The 19,936-nt window shown below is 32.6% G+C and overlaps 1 protein-coding gene, 2 non-coding genes and 2 pseudogenes across 3 annotated transcripts; 1 reads left to right on the top strand and 4 right to left on the bottom strand.

Annotated features, from left to right (window-relative positions):
- Positions 1-2,592: 2,592 nt before the first annotated feature.
- On the bottom strand, positions 2,593-3,819 carry LOC148692890 (uncharacterized; annotated as a pseudogene).
- Positions 3,820-4,025: 206 nt separating this feature from the next.
- On the bottom strand, positions 4,026-5,807 carry LOC148692889 (uncharacterized; annotated as a pseudogene).
- Positions 5,808-8,513: 2,706 nt separating this feature from the next.
- LOC137743390 (large ribosomal subunit protein bL9c) lies at positions 8,514-11,289 on the top strand. Its single transcript, XM_088679018.1, has 6 exons — positions 8,514-8,769; positions 9,000-9,127; positions 10,138-10,183; positions 10,419-10,516; positions 10,595-10,646; positions 11,155-11,289. The coding sequence occupies exons 1-5, from the start codon at positions 8,623-8,625 to the stop codon at positions 10,644-10,646; spliced, it is 471 nt and encodes a 156-aa protein (XP_088535144.1). The 5' UTR covers positions 8,514-8,622; the 3' UTR covers positions 11,155-11,289.
- A 580-nt stretch (positions 11,290-11,869) lies between these two features.
- Positions 11,870-11,942, bottom strand: TRNAV-UAC (transfer RNA valine (anticodon UAC)). The gene has a single exon. It is a non-coding gene; the product is annotated as a tRNA-Val (tRNA).
- A 99-nt stretch (positions 11,943-12,041) lies between these two features.
- On the bottom strand, positions 12,042-12,114 carry TRNAV-UAC (transfer RNA valine (anticodon UAC)). Its single transcript has one exon. It is a non-coding gene; the product is annotated as a tRNA-Val (tRNA).
- Between the last annotated feature and the right edge of the window lie 7,822 nt (positions 12,115-19,936).

Raw genomic sequence — 19,936 nt, 5'->3', positions numbered from 1 at the left:
ATTTGATTAAACATTTTCCCTACAATTTTGGTACTTTAATTTTATTTCATTAGAAGTCTATTCATGTTAGCATTCCCTTTTTTCCTCCTATTTTTATGCATCTCTTATTATGATGATTTAAGATTTTTTTATTTTTTATTAAAATATTTATTTTAGTAAATTAAATAGAATGAAACAAAACTCGTTGTTAGGTACGTTTGATTATAATAGTACATTTAATTACTTGGTACATTTGAATTTTTGGTCCATTTGGTTTCTTGGTACATTTGAATTCTTGGTACATTTAGTTTTTTGTACATTTGAATTTCTGGTACGTTTGTTTTCAAAACATTATTACTTTTTGTTCTAATAATGAAGAATTACTTTAATTAATTTTTTTTTATAGAAAGAGTTGTTAACAATGTAAAAGTTTAAATTACTTTAATTAATTATTTTTTTCTTTCTAGAAAGAGTCATTAATCAACGGATAATAACCTTTTTTTTAAATTCAAAATTATATGATTTACCGTTATTATTTAGCATTATCTACAGTAATAAGGATTTATCTCCGATCAACTAAAAGTTGTTCCAGAGACTTATCTACCAAAAAACAAGACTATCTAGAGCATTGTGTATGAATTAAACATATTTTTAAACATTCCAAAAAGATGAATATTCATTTTAATATAGTTTATAATTGGGTACGTTTTAATTCGGGGTTGGTACATTTTCGTTTCACGTTGGCACGTTTTCATTTAATGTTGGTACGTTTCCATTTGGCATGGGTGTACATTTAGATTTTAAAAGTTTAAATTTTTAGACTTAAATATACTTGAAATTATTTAAAATTTATAGCAGATATTTAAATGTAAATTAATTTCAATTAATCTGAAGTAGTTCAAGTTTGAGTATCTTAATCAAATGTTTCAAAAGCTTAATCAAAAACTCAAAAAGCATAAATATTTAATTAGTCTACAAAAGTCTAAAATTAGGCATCTAATTCTAATTTTCTCTAAAATTTAATTATCTTGATATGTAAAATATTTTATTATTGAAATAATTAATGATGTTTATTAAAACCAAGGACCTTGATTAAAAATTAAAAAGGAGTAAGGTTTCAATCAATGGAGTTTTAAAAAGAAGTGCATTTTTTCTCACTACCATTTAGTGTGATGTATGCTTACCACCCTATTTATCACCGTTAGATATGTTTGAATTTTGAGATTTGTGCTTCTCCACTACATGAATCTCGAAATTCAAATTTGATAAAAAAAGAGGGATGAAAACCTAATTTCTCCTTTAAACTATTAGATTACCCCACTATTAACCGTTGAGATTTAACCTAATATGCCAATTGATTTGATTTAAAAAAAAAAATAATAACATACATTGGAAATAAAAATATGAAACCTTTTTTAAATATGACTCTGATTCTCTCTCCTAATCCCATTAACTTTCCATTTCGTTCCTTTTCTTTTGCTTTCCCATGAGAATCCAGCAATTTTGATCATTTGAGATTTGATTGCCTGACCAATTAGTCATATTAGGCTGCCCCGTAAAAAATCTGTTCTCGTTTTTGTTTTTGTAGCTTCCTGTTTTGTTTGTTAATTTGCATCAATATTGGTGCATCAAATCTCGTGTTCTGTTGTTTGCGGTTCCGGGCTCATCTAGAAACCTTACTGGAACCCAAACATGCCACAACTATTTGAACCTAGAAACCTTATTGGAAAAGATCTTCCAGACTCATCTATTGCAAAAGAAATCCCAAAGTTGTTCCGTTTTTGGTGAGTGGAAAAGAATCTGGTCTGAATACAGAATGAACATCCGCATGTGTTCAAAACATTCCAAGGGATATATACAGAATCGGGTCTGAATAAAGAAAACAGAAGTTTGGTTGGTGCAGAAAGATTCAATCATCAAGATGGAGAAGAAATTTAAAAACAAAATCAAAAACGTAGAAACCAAGATAGCATGGTCATGGGAGGTATCTGTACATAGGATGAACAATGAAGAGAGAGAATATAAAATTCTTAATTAAAAGGTTTTTAGAATTTTATTCTCAATTTATAATTATTTGAATAAAGAAAATTAATTGGACTAATTAGATTATATCTCAACCATTAAAAATGTACACATCTAATGGTCTAAGAGTTGTGTCAAAATTTGTGTTTTTTTTTTTTGTGGTACCACGAGTTTGCCCCTATATATATATGGGATAGGATCAAGGTCTAAAATATCGCTGATATCGGAAATATCGGTAGTCCAAAAACACGGAAATTTCGATGGAAATATCGGGATATTATAGATATTGATAAAAATTGAATAAAAACCACGGAAATTGTAAGAAAAACTTGGAAATTTTTATTGAAACTTTGCAGGATGTTTATTTAGTCAATTATCTATTAGTTTATCACAAAAAATTGGAAGGAAATGCATTGCATGATGGATTTAACTGATTTCAGTTGATTATATAGTGAGTTGGCAAACATTGTGAGTGTAGAAAATATGTAGTAATTAATGAAAGAAGTTTAAACACACCATAACCATTTATATATAATGAATTAGTACAATATTTTACACTTTATACATTGCATGGTAAGATACATAAGTGACTTAGTACCACATAGAGTTCCTATGAGGTTCAAAATTTTCACTATCTTCATCATCTCTATGTGTAAGTGTATTGTGAAGAGTAGTCATCAAATGATAAATCCCCAAAATAGTTTTGCATGTAATTGTTAACATGCCATCCATATGGATCCGAGATTGGTTGTCGTTGTCCATAAACAAAATCATTTGAAGATTAAGTCTCAGATTCTTTCCATGAGTCGCTCAATTCCATCCCAACAGGAATGGGATATGAAGGGTAGGGAAATGGTTGGTTATGAGTATAACCATAGTTACTACTTCTCACTTCAACAGAGTCCGAAGTTATAGATAACGAGTCAACTTCTTGACTTGACAGAGTCCCCTTGCCTCTTTCTTTACAAGTATAGTCCTTCCTTATGGCACCAATTCCTGGTCCTGCCCACCTACTGCCATGGTTCTCATCTTGTGTTGCATGCGTGAAGTTTGCCTCATCAGTGAAGGGGCTCATAAATCCGGGAGGTGGTCCAACATAGTTTCCATATCCACCACTACCTCTAGCTCCACTATATCCTTCATCATTCCCACCTACGGTGGTAGTTGAGTCTCCTGATCTTGTACTAGAGCTATCATTAGTATCAGCAGGATCTTGTGGTTGTGTAGGATTGGAAGAAGGTGGAATTCCAGTGTTTCTTGGTCTTGGGCGCAAAAGTTCTTCAAAAGAGTCAGCGCTGCTAGATCTCACCTCCTCCTCTAATACTCTTTCTACATTTATCCCTTCATTACGTGCTTCTTCAACAACTCTTAGAGCTGGGTTGCTTTCATCATCATCTAAATGAAGAGGTCTAATCCATTGATAAAGTTGGTTACCATCTGTATCATCATCTTCAACCAAAATATCAAACACATCTAGTGGGACACCACGGTTGACATGATTTATTTCTGCTTTCTTATCTCGAATTTGAAGCTTCATGTTGTAGTAGCAATATACTAATTTTTCCAACCTACTATGAGCCAACCTATTTCTTTGCTTTGTGTGTATGAGTGCAAATGTACTCCAATTTCTTTCACAAGCAGATGAAGAAGCTGTTTGTGATAATACTTTGATTGCTAACTTTCTCACAGTTGGTGCATCAGTCCCATACATGATCCACCATTCAGCTATAATGAAAAACAATGTTGATAAGCCTAATAACTCCAACAAATTCTATTATAAATTGATAGTGAAATATGTTTACACTCACTAGGAGACATTTTTGTTTGAGCAGCAACTGATGTTGGTTCTCCAAAAGTTCTTCTTGCATCTTTAAACCATGTTAGTTGAATTCAATAAATCGTGTTAGTTTAATCCAACAATGTAATTATTATAATTTAAGTAATTGTGTACAAATTGGCCAACTGATGGTGATGCAGGGTCTAATTTAGAGTATACATTATGTATAACACGTATAAGGGTACCATCATCTCTAACACCGGGTCTGTATTGGTATCGAGGATTCAAATAATATGCTATTCAAAGAAACACATACTCTAATAAGAGAAATAATACTTATGCAACTAAAGAAATGAATTGCAAATTATGACATAATTTATACCTGCTGCATGCAAATCGTGGTATAATGTTTTATACCATCGGTCATCAATTATCTTTATGACCCACCTTGCACCATGTTTTCTTTCCAAGTCCTCCTTCACTACACGCATCAACTCATATATTGCCCCCATAGTAGGATGCACTTCTGTGTCAACGATCCGTAAAACTTTGTAAAGAGGTTCAAACAGTTGGGACACATGTTCTGATTAAGTCCAAAAAGCATGATCAAGCACTATACTTTCCACCATACGACCTGCATTTGAGCGGCTAAAATTGTGGTTGGCCCAATTGTCACTAGTGAATAGTTGCTTCAACCCTGCTTTCTTCTTAAGTAGGCTGTCTAATGCAATATAGTTGGTGGCGAATCAAGTGGTAGCTGGACGAATAATTTCTCCTTTGCAAAATTCATGCATCTTTGCCAACAACCAACCATGATTGTAAATATAATTTGTGATCGTTCTAGCTCTTTTTACGACATTAGCAATATTCTCTTTCTTCCCCATTGCCTCAAACATGAGATCAATACAATGTGCTGCACATGATGTCCAAAACACATTATGATGCTTCATTAACTTTTTTCCAGCTTTGACAAATGTAGAACCGTTGTCGGTGACGACTTGGACAACATTATGCTCTCCCACCTCCATGATTACATCCCTCAATAATTTGTAAATATACTTGTAGTTCTTTATATGGTCTGAAGCATCAACGAACTTCAAAAAAATTGTCTTTCCTTTGGAGTATACCATGAAGTTTATGATAGACAATCTGGTCGGGCCAATCTATCCATCACACATGATTGTGCAACCATTAGTTTTCCACTTTGACCTCAACTTGTTAACATACTCGCCAATGTCTTTATACTCCATTTCCAAATATTTGTTTCTTACCTCATAGGGAGTGGGAGGTTGTACTCCAACACCGGCCTGTTGACATCCCAATACCATATTTTTTGAAATGATGTGATGATGCCTTCTCAGCAGGGACATTTTCATAGATAAAGAACTTGCTAATTAGATGCCCCATTCCCTCCTTCACATTACCTCCAGTGAAATAACTCTAAACACTCTTTTGACGTGCTTTGGATGACTTATATAAACTTGGGGCTATTGGTGGTGTTGGTTGTGATTCTGTAACACTTGCTCCCCATCTCATTTGTGCACCACCACTTGTCCCAGAACCTTGTGCTCTATTAGGAATTTTATGAAGGTGTTCTCTTTCCCATGCTGACTGTTTGAGGCACGTAATGCTTGTTTGAAATTGCGTCGTTCTTCAGGTCCTATGTCATCATCACATTCGTCCTCATCGTCATCATCATCATCATCATTGTCAACCGCTTGGCCAATGACTTCTCCTCGTAGCCCAGCTCGAATATTTTCCATTCCATGTGTTTTCTTTTCCTTTTGGTGTTTTTTATTTTTTTAATAATGTGGTGATGAATGCCTTCACTTCTTGGGGGGGGGGGGACATTATCGCATCGTTGGACATTATTTCCTGGATCTAATCCACAAAGATGGTACTTAAGTCGTGTCACTCCGCCACTCTTCATTACCCGACCACAATATTTGCAAATTGTGCCATGTTTGTTTCCGTCTATTGAGTCTCCATGTTCCCAAGTTGGATCACGTTTAGTAACTCCACTAGACATCTTAAACGTACCTATATTTATTTTTCATGGAAATTAGGCAATTATTTTTTGGCCAAAAAATATAGTAGTGATGACGGTTGTATAAGAGAACCTAAATAATAAAGTTATTCTACAGAAGAATTAAATACGAAGTAAAGAAAATGATTGTAAGAATTTAAGTAATTATAAAAATAATATGGAATAATAAAACCTAATATTAATGAATAATAATCCAATTTGATAATAATCCAATTTAATAATAATCCAATTTAATGAATAATCCAATTTGATAATAATCCAATTTAATGAATAATAATCCAATTTGATAATGAAAAAACCTAATATTAATAAAATAATAAATAACATTAAACATATTAAAATTATCCTAGGGAATAATTATACAACATTACTTAATTACTTCAAAAAATTAACATGCAAGTATTATTTGGTTCTTAGATCACATGTACGGGTCCACACAAATTTTTTTGTTGTTGTATAAATTACAATAATATAAATATATATTTGTAAACTTACCTTAAATATGGAACCCTTTGTGTTGAAGCTCTGAAAGGGCTCTGAAAGGGCTAAGCGAAGAAGAAGAAATGAAAAGGTGTAATAGAGGTGTGGTGATCTGATACTCTGAATGTGAAAGAGTTGGAAGTGGCACACGGTTTTGAGTATGAAACCAACCACCACTACATTTTGTCTTGTCAAAAGTTGTCAAAAGTTTCAAAAGTTGGCATGTTTAGGGGATTTATATTATATATATATATATATATATTATATTATATTATATTATATTATGTAACTTATCATAACACACACACCACCACACACACACACTGACACACACACTAAATTATTATGTTTATTTTATCGATATTATCCCGATATTACCGATATGACCGATATTATCGATATTATCCCGATATATTGACGAAAATAAGGTGGATACGTGTGAAAATATCCCCCTCTCAAAAAAACGATATTATCGGCGAAATATTGATATTTAAGACCATGGATAGGATCAAGGGACAAATACTTTTACAAATATTTTTACACTTCTTTGTAGCATTTAGATTTTATAACATTCAGCGGTCTACATTGAGAGTGATGTGAAGAGTTTTAAACATTAAATGACTTGGTTGATGATGTGGGTTATAATTAATAAGGAAAATACTAATCTAAATGAAACACGATACACTACAAGAAGACATGGCTTAGGTGGTGACAGACATTCCTCACATAAACATGAAAATTCATCACATTTGATTATATGTGATGAAAATCCAGTGTCACTATTTTCATCACATATACTAAGTCACCTATAGTTTAGTGACGAATTTTTCATTCGCCACATATTTTTAGTATTTGTAATGCCAAATTCGTCACTTAATAACTTTAACTGTGACATAATAAGCGTCACAAAACACAGAAGTCAGTGACCTATAAGTTTGTCACATAACAAATGCATAAGCGAGGAATTTATCATCACCCAATCTAATCCTATAATGCTATGGTTGAAGATAAGTGAGATTGAAAGCATCAATAAGTTAGGTTACACCCTAGGACACATACACATTTCATAACAAATATGAGGCAATACATTGGTTAATCACATTTCATTGATCAATAACTTAGGTTACATCCAATAAATACACTAAGTGTATATCCCAAAAGCTAACATAAGCATCCTAACACCTCTAAACATATTGAGATGCTAACAAGATTCTAAGGCGTTGAGTCGGTAACAAAATAGGTATACTGTGTGCACGTTTGAAACCAACAACAAAATACATAATATAAGTCATCAGCCATATCATGGTCTTTACTTCAACACAAGTACCATTGTCATTTGAAATATCACCATCACTATCTCAGGTGCTTCTTGAATACTTTCTCCTTTTAACTTCATCCTTCTTTTTCTTCATCTTATCCTTACATAATAAAAGAGAAGAAAATAAACATTGGTGTCAAGAGAATAGCAGGTGCATTGAGATTTTGAATAACAACTTCTAAGAGCTCAAAATCCAAGGTAAGTGAAGTAAATGTTAAACTTGTAACTGAAAATAACAGCGAGAGAAGTCACCCAACTAGGTATCAACATATAACTGAAAAGTATTACCTAAAAATTAAAGAAGAAGAAGAAATTCATTCAGGCTAATTATGGGGTTGGAGATGCAACCAGCTATTTGGACTGTTATTATATAATCTAAGAGCTCAAATTCATATAAACATTACTTATGGCTCAACACTTGCTTTAATCCTTGTAAATTTTCATAAGTTTTCTATGACACCAAGTTCAAGCAAAATCATCATCAATAAGCAAAAGCACAACAATCATACCCCGTCGAAAGCAAAAGCACAAATTATTCATAGAAACAAGTTAAGGACAACTATTATGTATAGGAAAATTATAATACTTGAAAAATTAATAGGACTTAATCTCAAGTTAGTGAAAGAGTTACATGGGCCTTATCAAAGGCTAGAGCTCTATGGGAAGATATAGGAAGCACGTCTTGGTCCTCTTGGATAAGCATACAATCAAACAACCTTTCAGCTTTTACAAAATTCAAACAAAACACAACCGTTCTTTGAAACGAGATATTTTTTAATGTGATTGGAATATAAGATATTACATCACGTGTCAGTATACAAATAATAAAATATATGTGTTAAAAATTTAATAATTTAAAATAAAATCAGGTGCTGTACTTGCCATGATGAAAATATTTTCATCTGAAACATAACAGAGGCAAATGGCGAAAGAGATAAGATAGAAAGCCCATAAATCCTAAGACTCTCTGTGCGTGAGCGGGAGAGAGAGAGAGTGACAATGGCATCCGCAGCATCGACTCTGTCGTGGAGTTCTTCCTCGTGGCTTCAAAGCTTCGCGGGAAACACAAACGAAGCTACCAAATTGTCAGATAGAAGAACGGGATTGGTGGTTGTCGCTCAGAAGAAAGCAAAGAAGGCTCGAACGGTAAATATAAGAAATGGGTTCTCTTCCTCTGGTATTTCTATGTTTACCCATAAGTTTAAATTTTTAGAGTTTCTCTGCTTCCAGAATTCGAAAGTGGAAGAACCCACCTCAATTTATTTTTCTAAACATGTTCTTTTTCTTACAAATTCAAAGAAAAATAGTGAACTAAATGTAGCATTATTGTGGGGTTGTTTAATTTAATTGTTGTTGTTGTTATTTGATTGTTTCAGATAATTCTAAAGGAGGACATAACTGACCTGGGAAAGAAAGGGCAACTTTTAAGTGTGAAAGCTGGTTATTACAGGAATTATCTGCTACCATTGGGGAAAGCCCAGATTGTCACTCCCCTGCTGCTCAAGTAATGCATGACTGAATTTTCTCATTCGGAACGAGTCCCTTTATTTGTTTTTGTCAATTTCTTGTACTTTATGTTTCACATTTTCATATCTGAAGTTTACAGTAAGACTTGTGAATCTGTTGTGTTGCGTTTACGAGTCAAACTAGTTTGATGACGAAAAGTTTTAGTTGGAAACCATAAGATAGAACTTATGCAGAATGCTGACGGAATTGATTAGATAATGTATGAGACGGAAAGAGGAGGCATATACAAGTTGTGAAAGTAATGTATGAAATGTCGATCGGTGTTTGTGGTGAGACTTGATTACCAATAGTTAACTGCTCTCTAATGTAAACTGCCTTTAGTGTATACTACCAACTCTGAAATTCTTTCATAAAGTCGACACAAAATTTGAATGTTCAGCCGATTCACCTACTTCGAGTTTGATCCATACTCATATTGTATCAATGCGAGGTACTAATAGTAATACTTCTCAAGTTCTCTGCATCAAAATGTGAACTTTTATTTGCACAACTATTATGCTTTTTAGTTGCTTCTGCAAATTAATTGGAAACATCTCAGTCCTTGGGTGCAATTCGTTTCTTACGTTTTCAGATAGAAATTTAAACTAGAGATAGACATAAAGAGGGTTTAACACCTGTTGTGTGAATATGCCTCTTTTCTTGATGTATTTTCTTAGATTGCACAAGCCATTAGCCTGCTTAATTTATAAGTTACAAGTTACAACTACATGGTTTTTATCCAATAAACAAATGTTTGTAATGTAAATTATGATTCACCGAAAATAAACTTTTGCTCATTAAACATTGATAGATGACATGTCACACAAGGGTTTTGTGTCTAAGACTACATTATGCAGTAAGGCATAAACATAAGTTTTGGTGGGAGTTAAATCAAATTACCTAATGGCATTCACACTTTTTGGTTTTTTGGGAAAAATAATTAGGGTACCAAATTAATTATATATCTCTTAAGAACATATTACTCATAATTTTAATTGTTCATTCCAGGGAAATGAAGGTGGAAGAGGAAAGGATTGAGGCAGAGAAAATACGGGTAATTAACACTTTTTTTTTCTCCTTTTGTTTTGGGTGCCGTACTCATGTATTTTTATCTCAAATTTAAAATATGATTTGGATGTACTCTGGCTCTGTGCTGATTGTGTTTTATGTGGTGTTGTACACCCAAAACAATTCTAAATGCATTTGATACCTCTCTTGGCAGTAGATTCTATATTGTCTGAATTCGTCCTATCAATCATGTCTTGTAAGATTATTTCATCTTGGTGCAGGTAAAAGAAGAGGCGGAGCAACTTGCTCGTATTTTTGAAACTGTTGGAGGTTTCAAGGTGAAGCGCAAAGGTGGAAAAGGAAAGTTAATTTTTGGAAGGTGAGTTGTATTCAGTGCGACATTAAATACTTCATGCACTGTCTGCATATGAAATTTAACAGAGAGATGTTTCTGCAGCGTCACCCCCCAAGATCTTGTTGACATAATCAAGGCACAACTGAACAGGTAAGTATCTTTTATCAAGAGTATGATCGATATATCATTCGCAATTTTCACACGAGCTCTGTTATTGTTATCTGAATTTTGTCCGCATGATATATACCATATAGTTTCATAACACAAGCATCAATACTTCTACGCTTAAGAACTACTGCAGGCTAGCAGCAGAATTTTGCTTTTAAACCGCAACACCCCCAAAAGAAAAAGAGGGAAAAGCAGCAAGAAGAGAGAGAATTTCATATTAATGCCTTAGCTTAAATGGTTAGAAACTTCTCGAGAAGACCTTGCAAACATATCCCCGGAACCAAACTTTTCCAAACAGAAAAAGCTTGTGATAATTTATTGTATGCTCGTGTATTTTGCAGTTTAAAAGTTCGTGATAATTTTATGTGTATGTGTGGATCGCAAATGGTGTGATATTTTGCAATTCAAATCTTTCATGCCGGTGTTTGTCATTTTATCTTTTCCAAGCACACCCTGATTGCTCCATGTCCGTTCTTTCATTCATATGTAGGGAGGTGGACAAGCGCATTGTGTCGCTTCCAGATATTCGAGAGATAGGAGAGTATATTGCAGAACTGAAACTTCACCCAGAAGTCACTGCTGAAGTGCGAGTAATCGTTTCTGCTAACTAGGGATAAGCACCACCGGGAGTCATTTTCGAGGACCTACTTGAGCGGAGAATTCCCTTTTTGAGGTATTTGTGCAGGATGTACATGGCCAAAGTACCATCAACATCATGTATTTCATTCATATAGGCACCAATTGGAAGGAGGCAGTAATGTTAATGTAATGTAACGAAGGTAGAGATGTATAAATCTGATTTACCTGCCAACGTATTTTTGTTGTTCATTACATTTACATTTGATTAACTACCACTTTTGGGCAAATTCTTTTTCCTCCATTTTCTATGTCAACCGTTTTCTTCTAGGAAATATTTATTTATTATTAAAGAGTTCAAAACTATAACAATAATTTAGGAGATGAGAGAGTTTCGAACCAGAAACGCATGGGTGAAAACTCAACACTGTATCTTCTAAGAAATATTATTTGTTTCTCGCAAGTGATAATTCTTCTTCTCAGCAAATCTTAGGACGACTTCAATTTTCACCCCAAGAAGACCCTACTTTTGGGTAAAAAGTTGTTCAGTTTTCTTTTCTTTTTTGTAAAAGAAGAGAAAGTTCAAAACATGCACTGGAAAAAAAAATGTAGCAAAAAGTGATAAATTAAAAATGTTGCTGCCCAGGATCGAACTGGAGACCTTTAGTGTGTAAGACTAACGTGATAACCACTACACCACAGCAACCTTGAGGTAATTGTGTTTAGATAACAGATATAAGTAAAACTTGTATCATATATGGCTAATGAAGGAGGATCAAAAGGATGATTAAATATAAATTAATTATGTTGCTGCCCAGGATCGAACTGGGGACCTTTAGTGTGTAAGACTAACGTGATAACCACTACACCACAGCAACGTATTGGCTGGCAACGCGTTTTATCTACCCTTTTGGTTTACTTATTTGAGACACACCTTTCTGGCGCTCTTCATTTGTTTCAATTGATCCAAGCTATTTAATTTTCAAGCCTTATTTCTTGGATTAATAATGCAAAAAGTTGGACGAATCCAAAACTACTAATAATATAAAAATAGCCGAAAAAGGTATTTCAAGAAAATACTCAGCTAACAACCATTTCATTGAGTGGTTTAAAAGTTTTTGAATTTGAGTGTTTTTTTAAGGACGATCTTTGAAGAAGTACCTAAAAATTAAATGGTTTGATTCATTTGAATCATTCAAATACAATGTAGAGTTGAGCCTACAACGAGATTCCTATAAGCTTAGTAAGAAATCACCCTTTTCTCCCAGTGACTTTAAGCATGGTTGGGATCGAACAGAGGCACTTATAGAGGGAGGTTATTACCCTCTTAATTTCTTACTTATAAGATTAGGCCTCTTAATTTCTTACTTATAAAGTTGGTGTTATTACCCTTAAAAAAGTCCCCTCCTACCATTTGTTTTTTTTGTTTTTTTGGTTAAAAGCTACTTTTATTACAAACTAAATACATACATATAAACAAACCAAAGGTCTAAAGTTAACATATAAACAAGCAAAAAATGGGCCAAGATAAACAAACTACAAAAGGGCTAGCCAACAGTTGAAGCCCAAATACACAAATGAAGTTACAGACTCCAAAAACATCTACTGCATCCGCCACCGCCACCGCCACCGCCATAGTAATTCTCGATCCATCCAATTCCTCGTCCGCAGCTAAGCATCGCCTCATCAATCGCAGCATCCGACCCTGATTTACCTCCCAAGCACAGCCACAAAGAAAGGATAGCCAACAACTGATCGAAAAAAGCCAACTATCAAGATGAAGTCCGTGGGAACGCACAAACAACACTGTTTGTAAAGACAAATAACAAGGAGAAGGTGGTGGTGTTGGAAACACCCGAGCCGGTGTAAACACCGAAGCTCTACACACGATCTCAACAACATGCATGGCTAAAAAAAATCAGAATGTGAATGAACAAAGAGGAGGGATACCAACTGGGCAAGAGGAACAAAATAGATTGGGATAAAAAGGTAGGGGAAAAAGCTATAGAAGCAAAGAACAGAGAAGATAAAGAGAGAAGGGGGAAACAGCGACCGACCCTGGTGAAAGCTAGGGTCAGCACCACCTGATTTTCTTAAATTTGGAAGCCTCACACCAAACGTTGAGAGAGACTATAGGAGAGAAAGATTCCCACTCGGAGAGAACCGTGTAGGGGAGACCTTTGCTGCACTTGCTCCGAGTTCCACGTTCTTTTACCCCTCCTACCATTTTTGTGCACACAATTAGCACTTGCTTAGCATTCAAATCACACATCTTAATTCATCCAAAAGTAAATCATATACCTAAAAAAACAAGAGAATTGTTATTGGCACTCCAAAAATCTCATTCACACTCCTCACAAGTGTATTTTTCTTTCCTAAAATAGAAAGTTTGAAGTGTAAAATGAGATTTTTGGAGTGCTAATAATAATTCCCAAAAACAAAATGTGTCATACATCCCTGTACCTCAATTCCAAAGCTCAAAGCCTAACAGGCAACATGGCCCGCACAATAATTTGAAATTTGACTATATCATGGAAGATACTCACCCACAAATTTAAAGAGATAAGACATTTTATTTAATTTTCCCATGCACCATGTTTTTCTTTCCACACTTTCTAATTAATGGTCATTGTTCAACATTTGTAAGAAATGCAAGCAACTTAGCAATTACTTTATTTGATATCATTCAAAGTACTTAGTTAAAACAACGTATTTGGTTGTACTCAAGTTGAATCTATTTTTTCATAGTCTTGACAAGATGTAACATTTTTATCGTTAAGTGACCTTGGTAGTATGTAACAATATTTTTTTGGGTTCTTTAGATATAGACCCTTGCAACTCTTATTTTCTAGATAAATATCCACCTAGTCATAAACTTCCAAATAAAACCCAAATTTAAAAATGGAACTTTAATGAAAAGCTCCTAGTAAAAAATGACTACCAATTAGAAAAATAATTGACCTATTATTACAAGATATTTACAACTTGTACCACAATAATTAAAGTAAATCAATAAATGTAATTACTCACCTTAATTACAATGAATAAATAGTTATTACACATATTATACTAATTAATCTACCTATATGTAAATTTATGATGAGTAACTAACATATATTTTGTAGGTAAATTAATGTTGAATCAAATAATTAGAACATTCTTTTATTTAGTAGGTAATAAATTTTTCATGTATTATTACATTATAAGATATATGTACAAATAATAGGTAAATTAATTTTGAATCAAATAAAATTGCTTTATTTTGTAAGTAAATTAATTTTGAATCAAATAACATTCTTCATTATGTAGGTATTTTATTTTGTATGTATCATATATTGGGCACATTTTATTATTATATGTACAAATAATAGGTAAACTAGTATTGAATAAAAAAATATTATTTTTTATGTAGGTACATTATTTTGCATCTATTGGGCTTGCTTTATTATGTAGGTAAATTATTTTGCATGTATTTACATTTATTGGGTAAATTAATTTGCTTTATTTTTTTTTTTAAGCATCTAACATTTTAAAATTTAAATATATAGTAGGTACACTGAATCAAATAATATTTTTTTTGTAGGTGAATTATTTTGCATGAATTTTTATGATATCATGCATGTTTTTTTTTTTTTTTTGTTATATTGTGTGTGAAATACTTACATTTATATGTAAAATATAATTTGATTGACTGAACTAAGCATGTGTTATTACATATATTAGGCATGTTTTATTGTTATTATATATTAGGCAATAAATTTATTATTTTTTTATTTTTGTAAAATCATTAAATCTTCTTTACAATCCGTATAGAATTAATTGTGTACAGAAAACATTCAAATAGGGGTATTTTAGGCATAATATATATATTTTTGAAATGTGTAAAGTCAAATATAATTAATGAATTTGCTGATGTGGAATCTAGTCAATGAGTTTTATCGGAGTAAAAAACTTATGTAGAGTTTTATATGAAAAAAATTAAGTTTCAGAGGCTAAAGTTATATTTTTAGTATTTTTTTTTCTTTTCAGTCAATGAAATACAAATTATACCATGAAAAAACCTAACCCACTAAAAATAAGTTAACAGGCTGATTAGTAGTGATTAGATACATAATATCTCACCAAACCAAATAATGACAGCCATAAGAAATATAAACAAAAAGATCACAACTTAGGTGCCACACTCATGCAAGACCCGATTAACTAATTTTGTTTTTAAATAATTTAGTTAAGTCTAATGTGATTAAAAGTTCGAGTAATTAAGCCAGCAATTGACTGCAATTTCAATTGCAACAAGAATGGCCGGCAAATACCCATTTATGGACGGTGTGACAGCTAATTAGAGAAGTTTAATTAATTAATTTGTCTCTAAGCAAAAAATAGCCATATATATATATATATATGGGTTAGGATTCCAGACACACGCTTTTGACATACATTTTTACGAAGTGTTCCGTATTGTATTTCAGCAATCAGAACCATGTATATTTTAGGTTTTCTCTCAAAAATCATATCTATAAAAGAATCACTCAAATCCGAAACCATATGATCATTGGATTAAATTTAGTGTTTCTTTGTACAACCATATTTGTCTATTTTCTTCAGTACAAATGAGCGTGTTAATGGTTTTGGATTTGTCTAATTTTTTGAGGATGACATATGAGGATGTACTAAAATACAGATAGTTCAACTCATTGAAATATGTTACGAAGTGCTCCTTACAAAATAGGTGTCAAAATGTATTCAAAAGTGCGTATTCCCGAATCCTAATCCTGTATTGTATATATAAATATATGTATGTTCATGTCAATGCCACTAAAAGTATCCTTTTTGGGTGTCTTTGCTTTAGATAGCTTAGCCTTGCATGCTATGCCATTGGAGGAGCTAGCAGCCCGTGACCATACAGCTGTGCGAAGTTGGAGAGCACGCCACACTACTATTTCAATATATCTAATTCAAGTATGTGAAGTGAGAAGTGTCCACAAGTAGTCACACTTCATAACATGGGAGCCAAAACTGACAAAAACACTTCGTTTTCATTAGGACGTGCGTGGATGGATCAATTTATGCGTCGATATTGTGCTACCTCGCTGTGATTGGTGATGGTTTTTTTAAACTTTTTTTTTGTGGTACTCGATAGTGTCTTAACTTTGTAATTGCACCAACAACGAAGTTTGTCTTTCCGAATACATACTTTCAAAAGATAGAAGTTAAATTTTATAACAACAAAATAATGCTTTTAAATATAACTTTCAACTCCCGTGGGGTGATATGTCATATGTTATTATATAAGTTCAGGCCCGCCCCAGGCCCAGTGCAGGCAGGGTGACTGTCCAGGGCTCAAAAAAATTAGGGCACCAAAATTATTAGGGTGATATATTTATATATGTTTTTATAAGAGTATAAATTTATAAAATTTGGTTTAATGACAAAGAAATTTAACTAGAATCGGTGGTTTTGTTGTTTAAAATGAATGAGGAGGTCTTTGGTTCAAAACACCATGTGTGCTTATTTACATTCCCATTTTTACAAATATCTTTTCACAACAGTATAAATTTATAAAATTTGGCTAAATGATCAAGAAGTAATTAGAAGCAATGGTTTTTGTTGTTTAAAATTAGCGAAAGGTCCTAAGTTCGAAATGCCATGTGCATGTTTATTTCTTTTTCAATTTTTACAAATTTTTGTTTGGTTGTTAATTTATTTACTAGCTAGTAGTTATGTGAGTTGCTATTTTTAAATATCCATTCCAATTCAAGTCTAATCTTCAGCAAAGAGTAATGCGTAGACTAAATTTTTAGGCCAAATTTGCAAATAATATTACGTGCCATCAAAATGTTTAATTCAGTGTCCATTCATTACTTATACATATCCTTAAAGACTTAACAACATTAATATTTTTTTAGTCTTATATTTATGAGGTTAGTAAATAAGAAAAAATAACTCACGATTTATTCAAAAACACTTTAAAAGTTCATATGAAAACAAAACTCATAATCTATCTACTTGGAAGGCCGAAGTTTTTTAGGTTCCTCCTCTTGATACAAGATAAATTAATTATTCCGTGTTTATAAATTATTGAGTTTGAAGTGTTTTTCTAAATATAATTTTATCAATATCTTACGTGTGAAAACAAATGTTTTTTTTATACGAAATGAGGGCATATTTTTTTACGTCGCCCCGTGCCTCAAAAATCTTTGGACCGGCCCTGTATAAGTTGAGATAAGTTTTTTTTTTTTTTTTTTTTTTTTTTAAGTGTCTCTCCACTTGTATATGACGTATGTGCCCGTATTTCGAGCACACTGAATAATCTCTACTACTATAATATCAATGACCAATGTAGAATCTCCCTCCACTTGTACATCTTTGTAGTTTTATTGAGCAGCAAATTTTAAGGCATCATGTAGCACCGCAACTTCCACAATGGAAATCGTAAAACTACCAAGATTTCTTGCACAAAATAAGATTTCCCCACTCATCACGAATAATTGTAAAGCCTCCGGCAGCACGTTGATTCATCACGGACTCATCCAAAATTTATTTTTTGGGGAGGACTCCAATTAATCTTTTGATCGGCACTATACTACCACTGTCTTGTGAGCTATAGGGACTCACATCCTCTTCAAAAAAATTATTTTCTAATACGAGCCGCCATAAGAAGAACGAAAATATATTTCCATGAGAATTAGAAAATATGAGGTTTTTTTTTTTTTTTTTTTTTTTTTAAAATTTCTAAAATGACTTAGAGTTTATGACTTTGAGTTAAAGTATCGCATCTTTACATATAAGCTAATTAATGGGCATCTACTTATTTATTAGGAAAAAATAGAAAGAAAAAAAGAAAAGGCATAATTTAGGCCATCTTTATGGAGATAGAGATGTTTGGTATTCATAGGACCAGTATTCTAAAAGGCTCCGTTTAAGGCCGCGTAGCCACTCTTGCGATTAATCCCTAGCAGTTTAAAAAAATATAAAAAGGGGCGTCTAGGCGTCTGCCTATCACGTCTAGGTAGACATAAGCAAACTAGGTGAGCTAGGTGGTTTTGTGACTTTTTTTTGTTTTTTTTTTAATATTTATTTAAGAAAATGACTAAGGATTGCGACTCTCATTTTGATAGAAAACAGATCACTTTCATTTTATGTTTTAAGTTTTCAAGAAATTCTAAGATACTTGTCGGATATTTGAATGAACACTCATTTATATATGCTTGTTTGGTAAAAAAATAGAGGATTGCAATATTTTGTAAAATATTTGATGGTTTAAATATTAGTAATTAATGTATTTTTAGTGAATCATATTGTATGTGAAATACGAGTAGATTAATAGCTAGTCACACTATTGACTAAGTGTAAGATAAACTAAGCATAGCCTTACGGCCTCATAATACGATTGGAATGGTTTTTTATTTATTTATTTTTTATAATGAAAATTTGACATTAGCTAAGCATAACCTTATTGACCTTGTTATTTTATTCATAATAAACTATTTCATAATCTATATGATTGATAATTTGGTGGATCAGCCAATAAGGAGAATCTTTTATAAAAGAAGCAAAGTCGAACTATTAATTAATTAAGTTAGTTAGCTCGTTTTGAGCATATAATGAATATTTAAATGTGGAGAGAAATAATGGGAGAGGATATATGACAAGGTAACCTCCCTGCTACATGTGCCAATGTCAATGATTTCCCCCCTCTCTAAGTGCATTTGGACACCTCCATTCTCACGCAATATGTCCACTTGCTTCACTTCACACCATTCACCAAAACGTGCACTTAGCAAACTCTCCACAAGTTAAGCTAGTAGTGTGAAAGTAACACTCTCATTGAATTCATAATTTATATTCAAGCATATACCAATGACAAATCGTTGTAGACACGTAAATACTAATCACAAATTGTCCATACATACATAAATATGATGTAAATTTCATGTTAAAAGATTTTATAGTTGATTCACTTGCATCCGGCCGGGATTTGGCCTATGTTAACTGACATCTTCGTAGATAATACTTGGACCAGTCTAGCTAGGGTTGCATAACAATGCTTGACTACTCAAAGGATGAGTTGAAGTTCCTACTCAAAGTTGTTTGTTGCTGATTTATAGAACTCTGTGTTTATGATCAAACTTGTTCATATTATAAATCACTCTATAAAGATCGCCTACAAAAAAGTCAATTAAACTAAGTTTGTTTATTCATCGAACTGTACAAAAACAGATGAACGAAATTGGTAAAAGTATTACGAATTGTCTATGTATTTGCTAAAATACTCTAAATGACCTTATTTTTAATTCACCTTTTGTAAAGATGATCTTTACATAGTGATTTATAATATGAATGACTTTGATCATAAATACAAAGCGTTGTAGTTTAAACACAAAGAATTTTGAGTAAAAAAATTCCTGCACATCCTTGAACAGCCCAAGCATTGTTTTTCTTGAAAATGTGACATATATGGAAAAGGAAATTCTTTTTTTTTTTTTTTTTGGAAAAAAAAAAGAGGAAATTCTTTGACATGTGCATGGTAAAAGAAAGAGGAAGTCTAAATGATGGAGAACTTGATGATGTGAAAAGTTCCACGAAAAAAAAAAAAAAAAAAAAGAGGAGGAAATTCTTTGACATGTACATGGTAAAAGAAAGAGGAAGTGTAAATGATGGAGAACTTGATGATGTGAAAAGTTCCACGAAAAAAAAAAA

Source organism: Pyrus communis, chromosome 11, assembly GCF_041283825.1.
Source record: "Pyrus communis isolate YQ-2024b chromosome 11, ASM4128382v1, whole genome shotgun sequence".
Taxonomy (NCBI): Eukaryota; Viridiplantae; Streptophyta; class Magnoliopsida; order Rosales; family Rosaceae; genus Pyrus; species Pyrus communis.
Note: the sequence above shows the minus strand (reverse complement) of the source record. Positions and strands in the feature narration are given on the sequence as shown.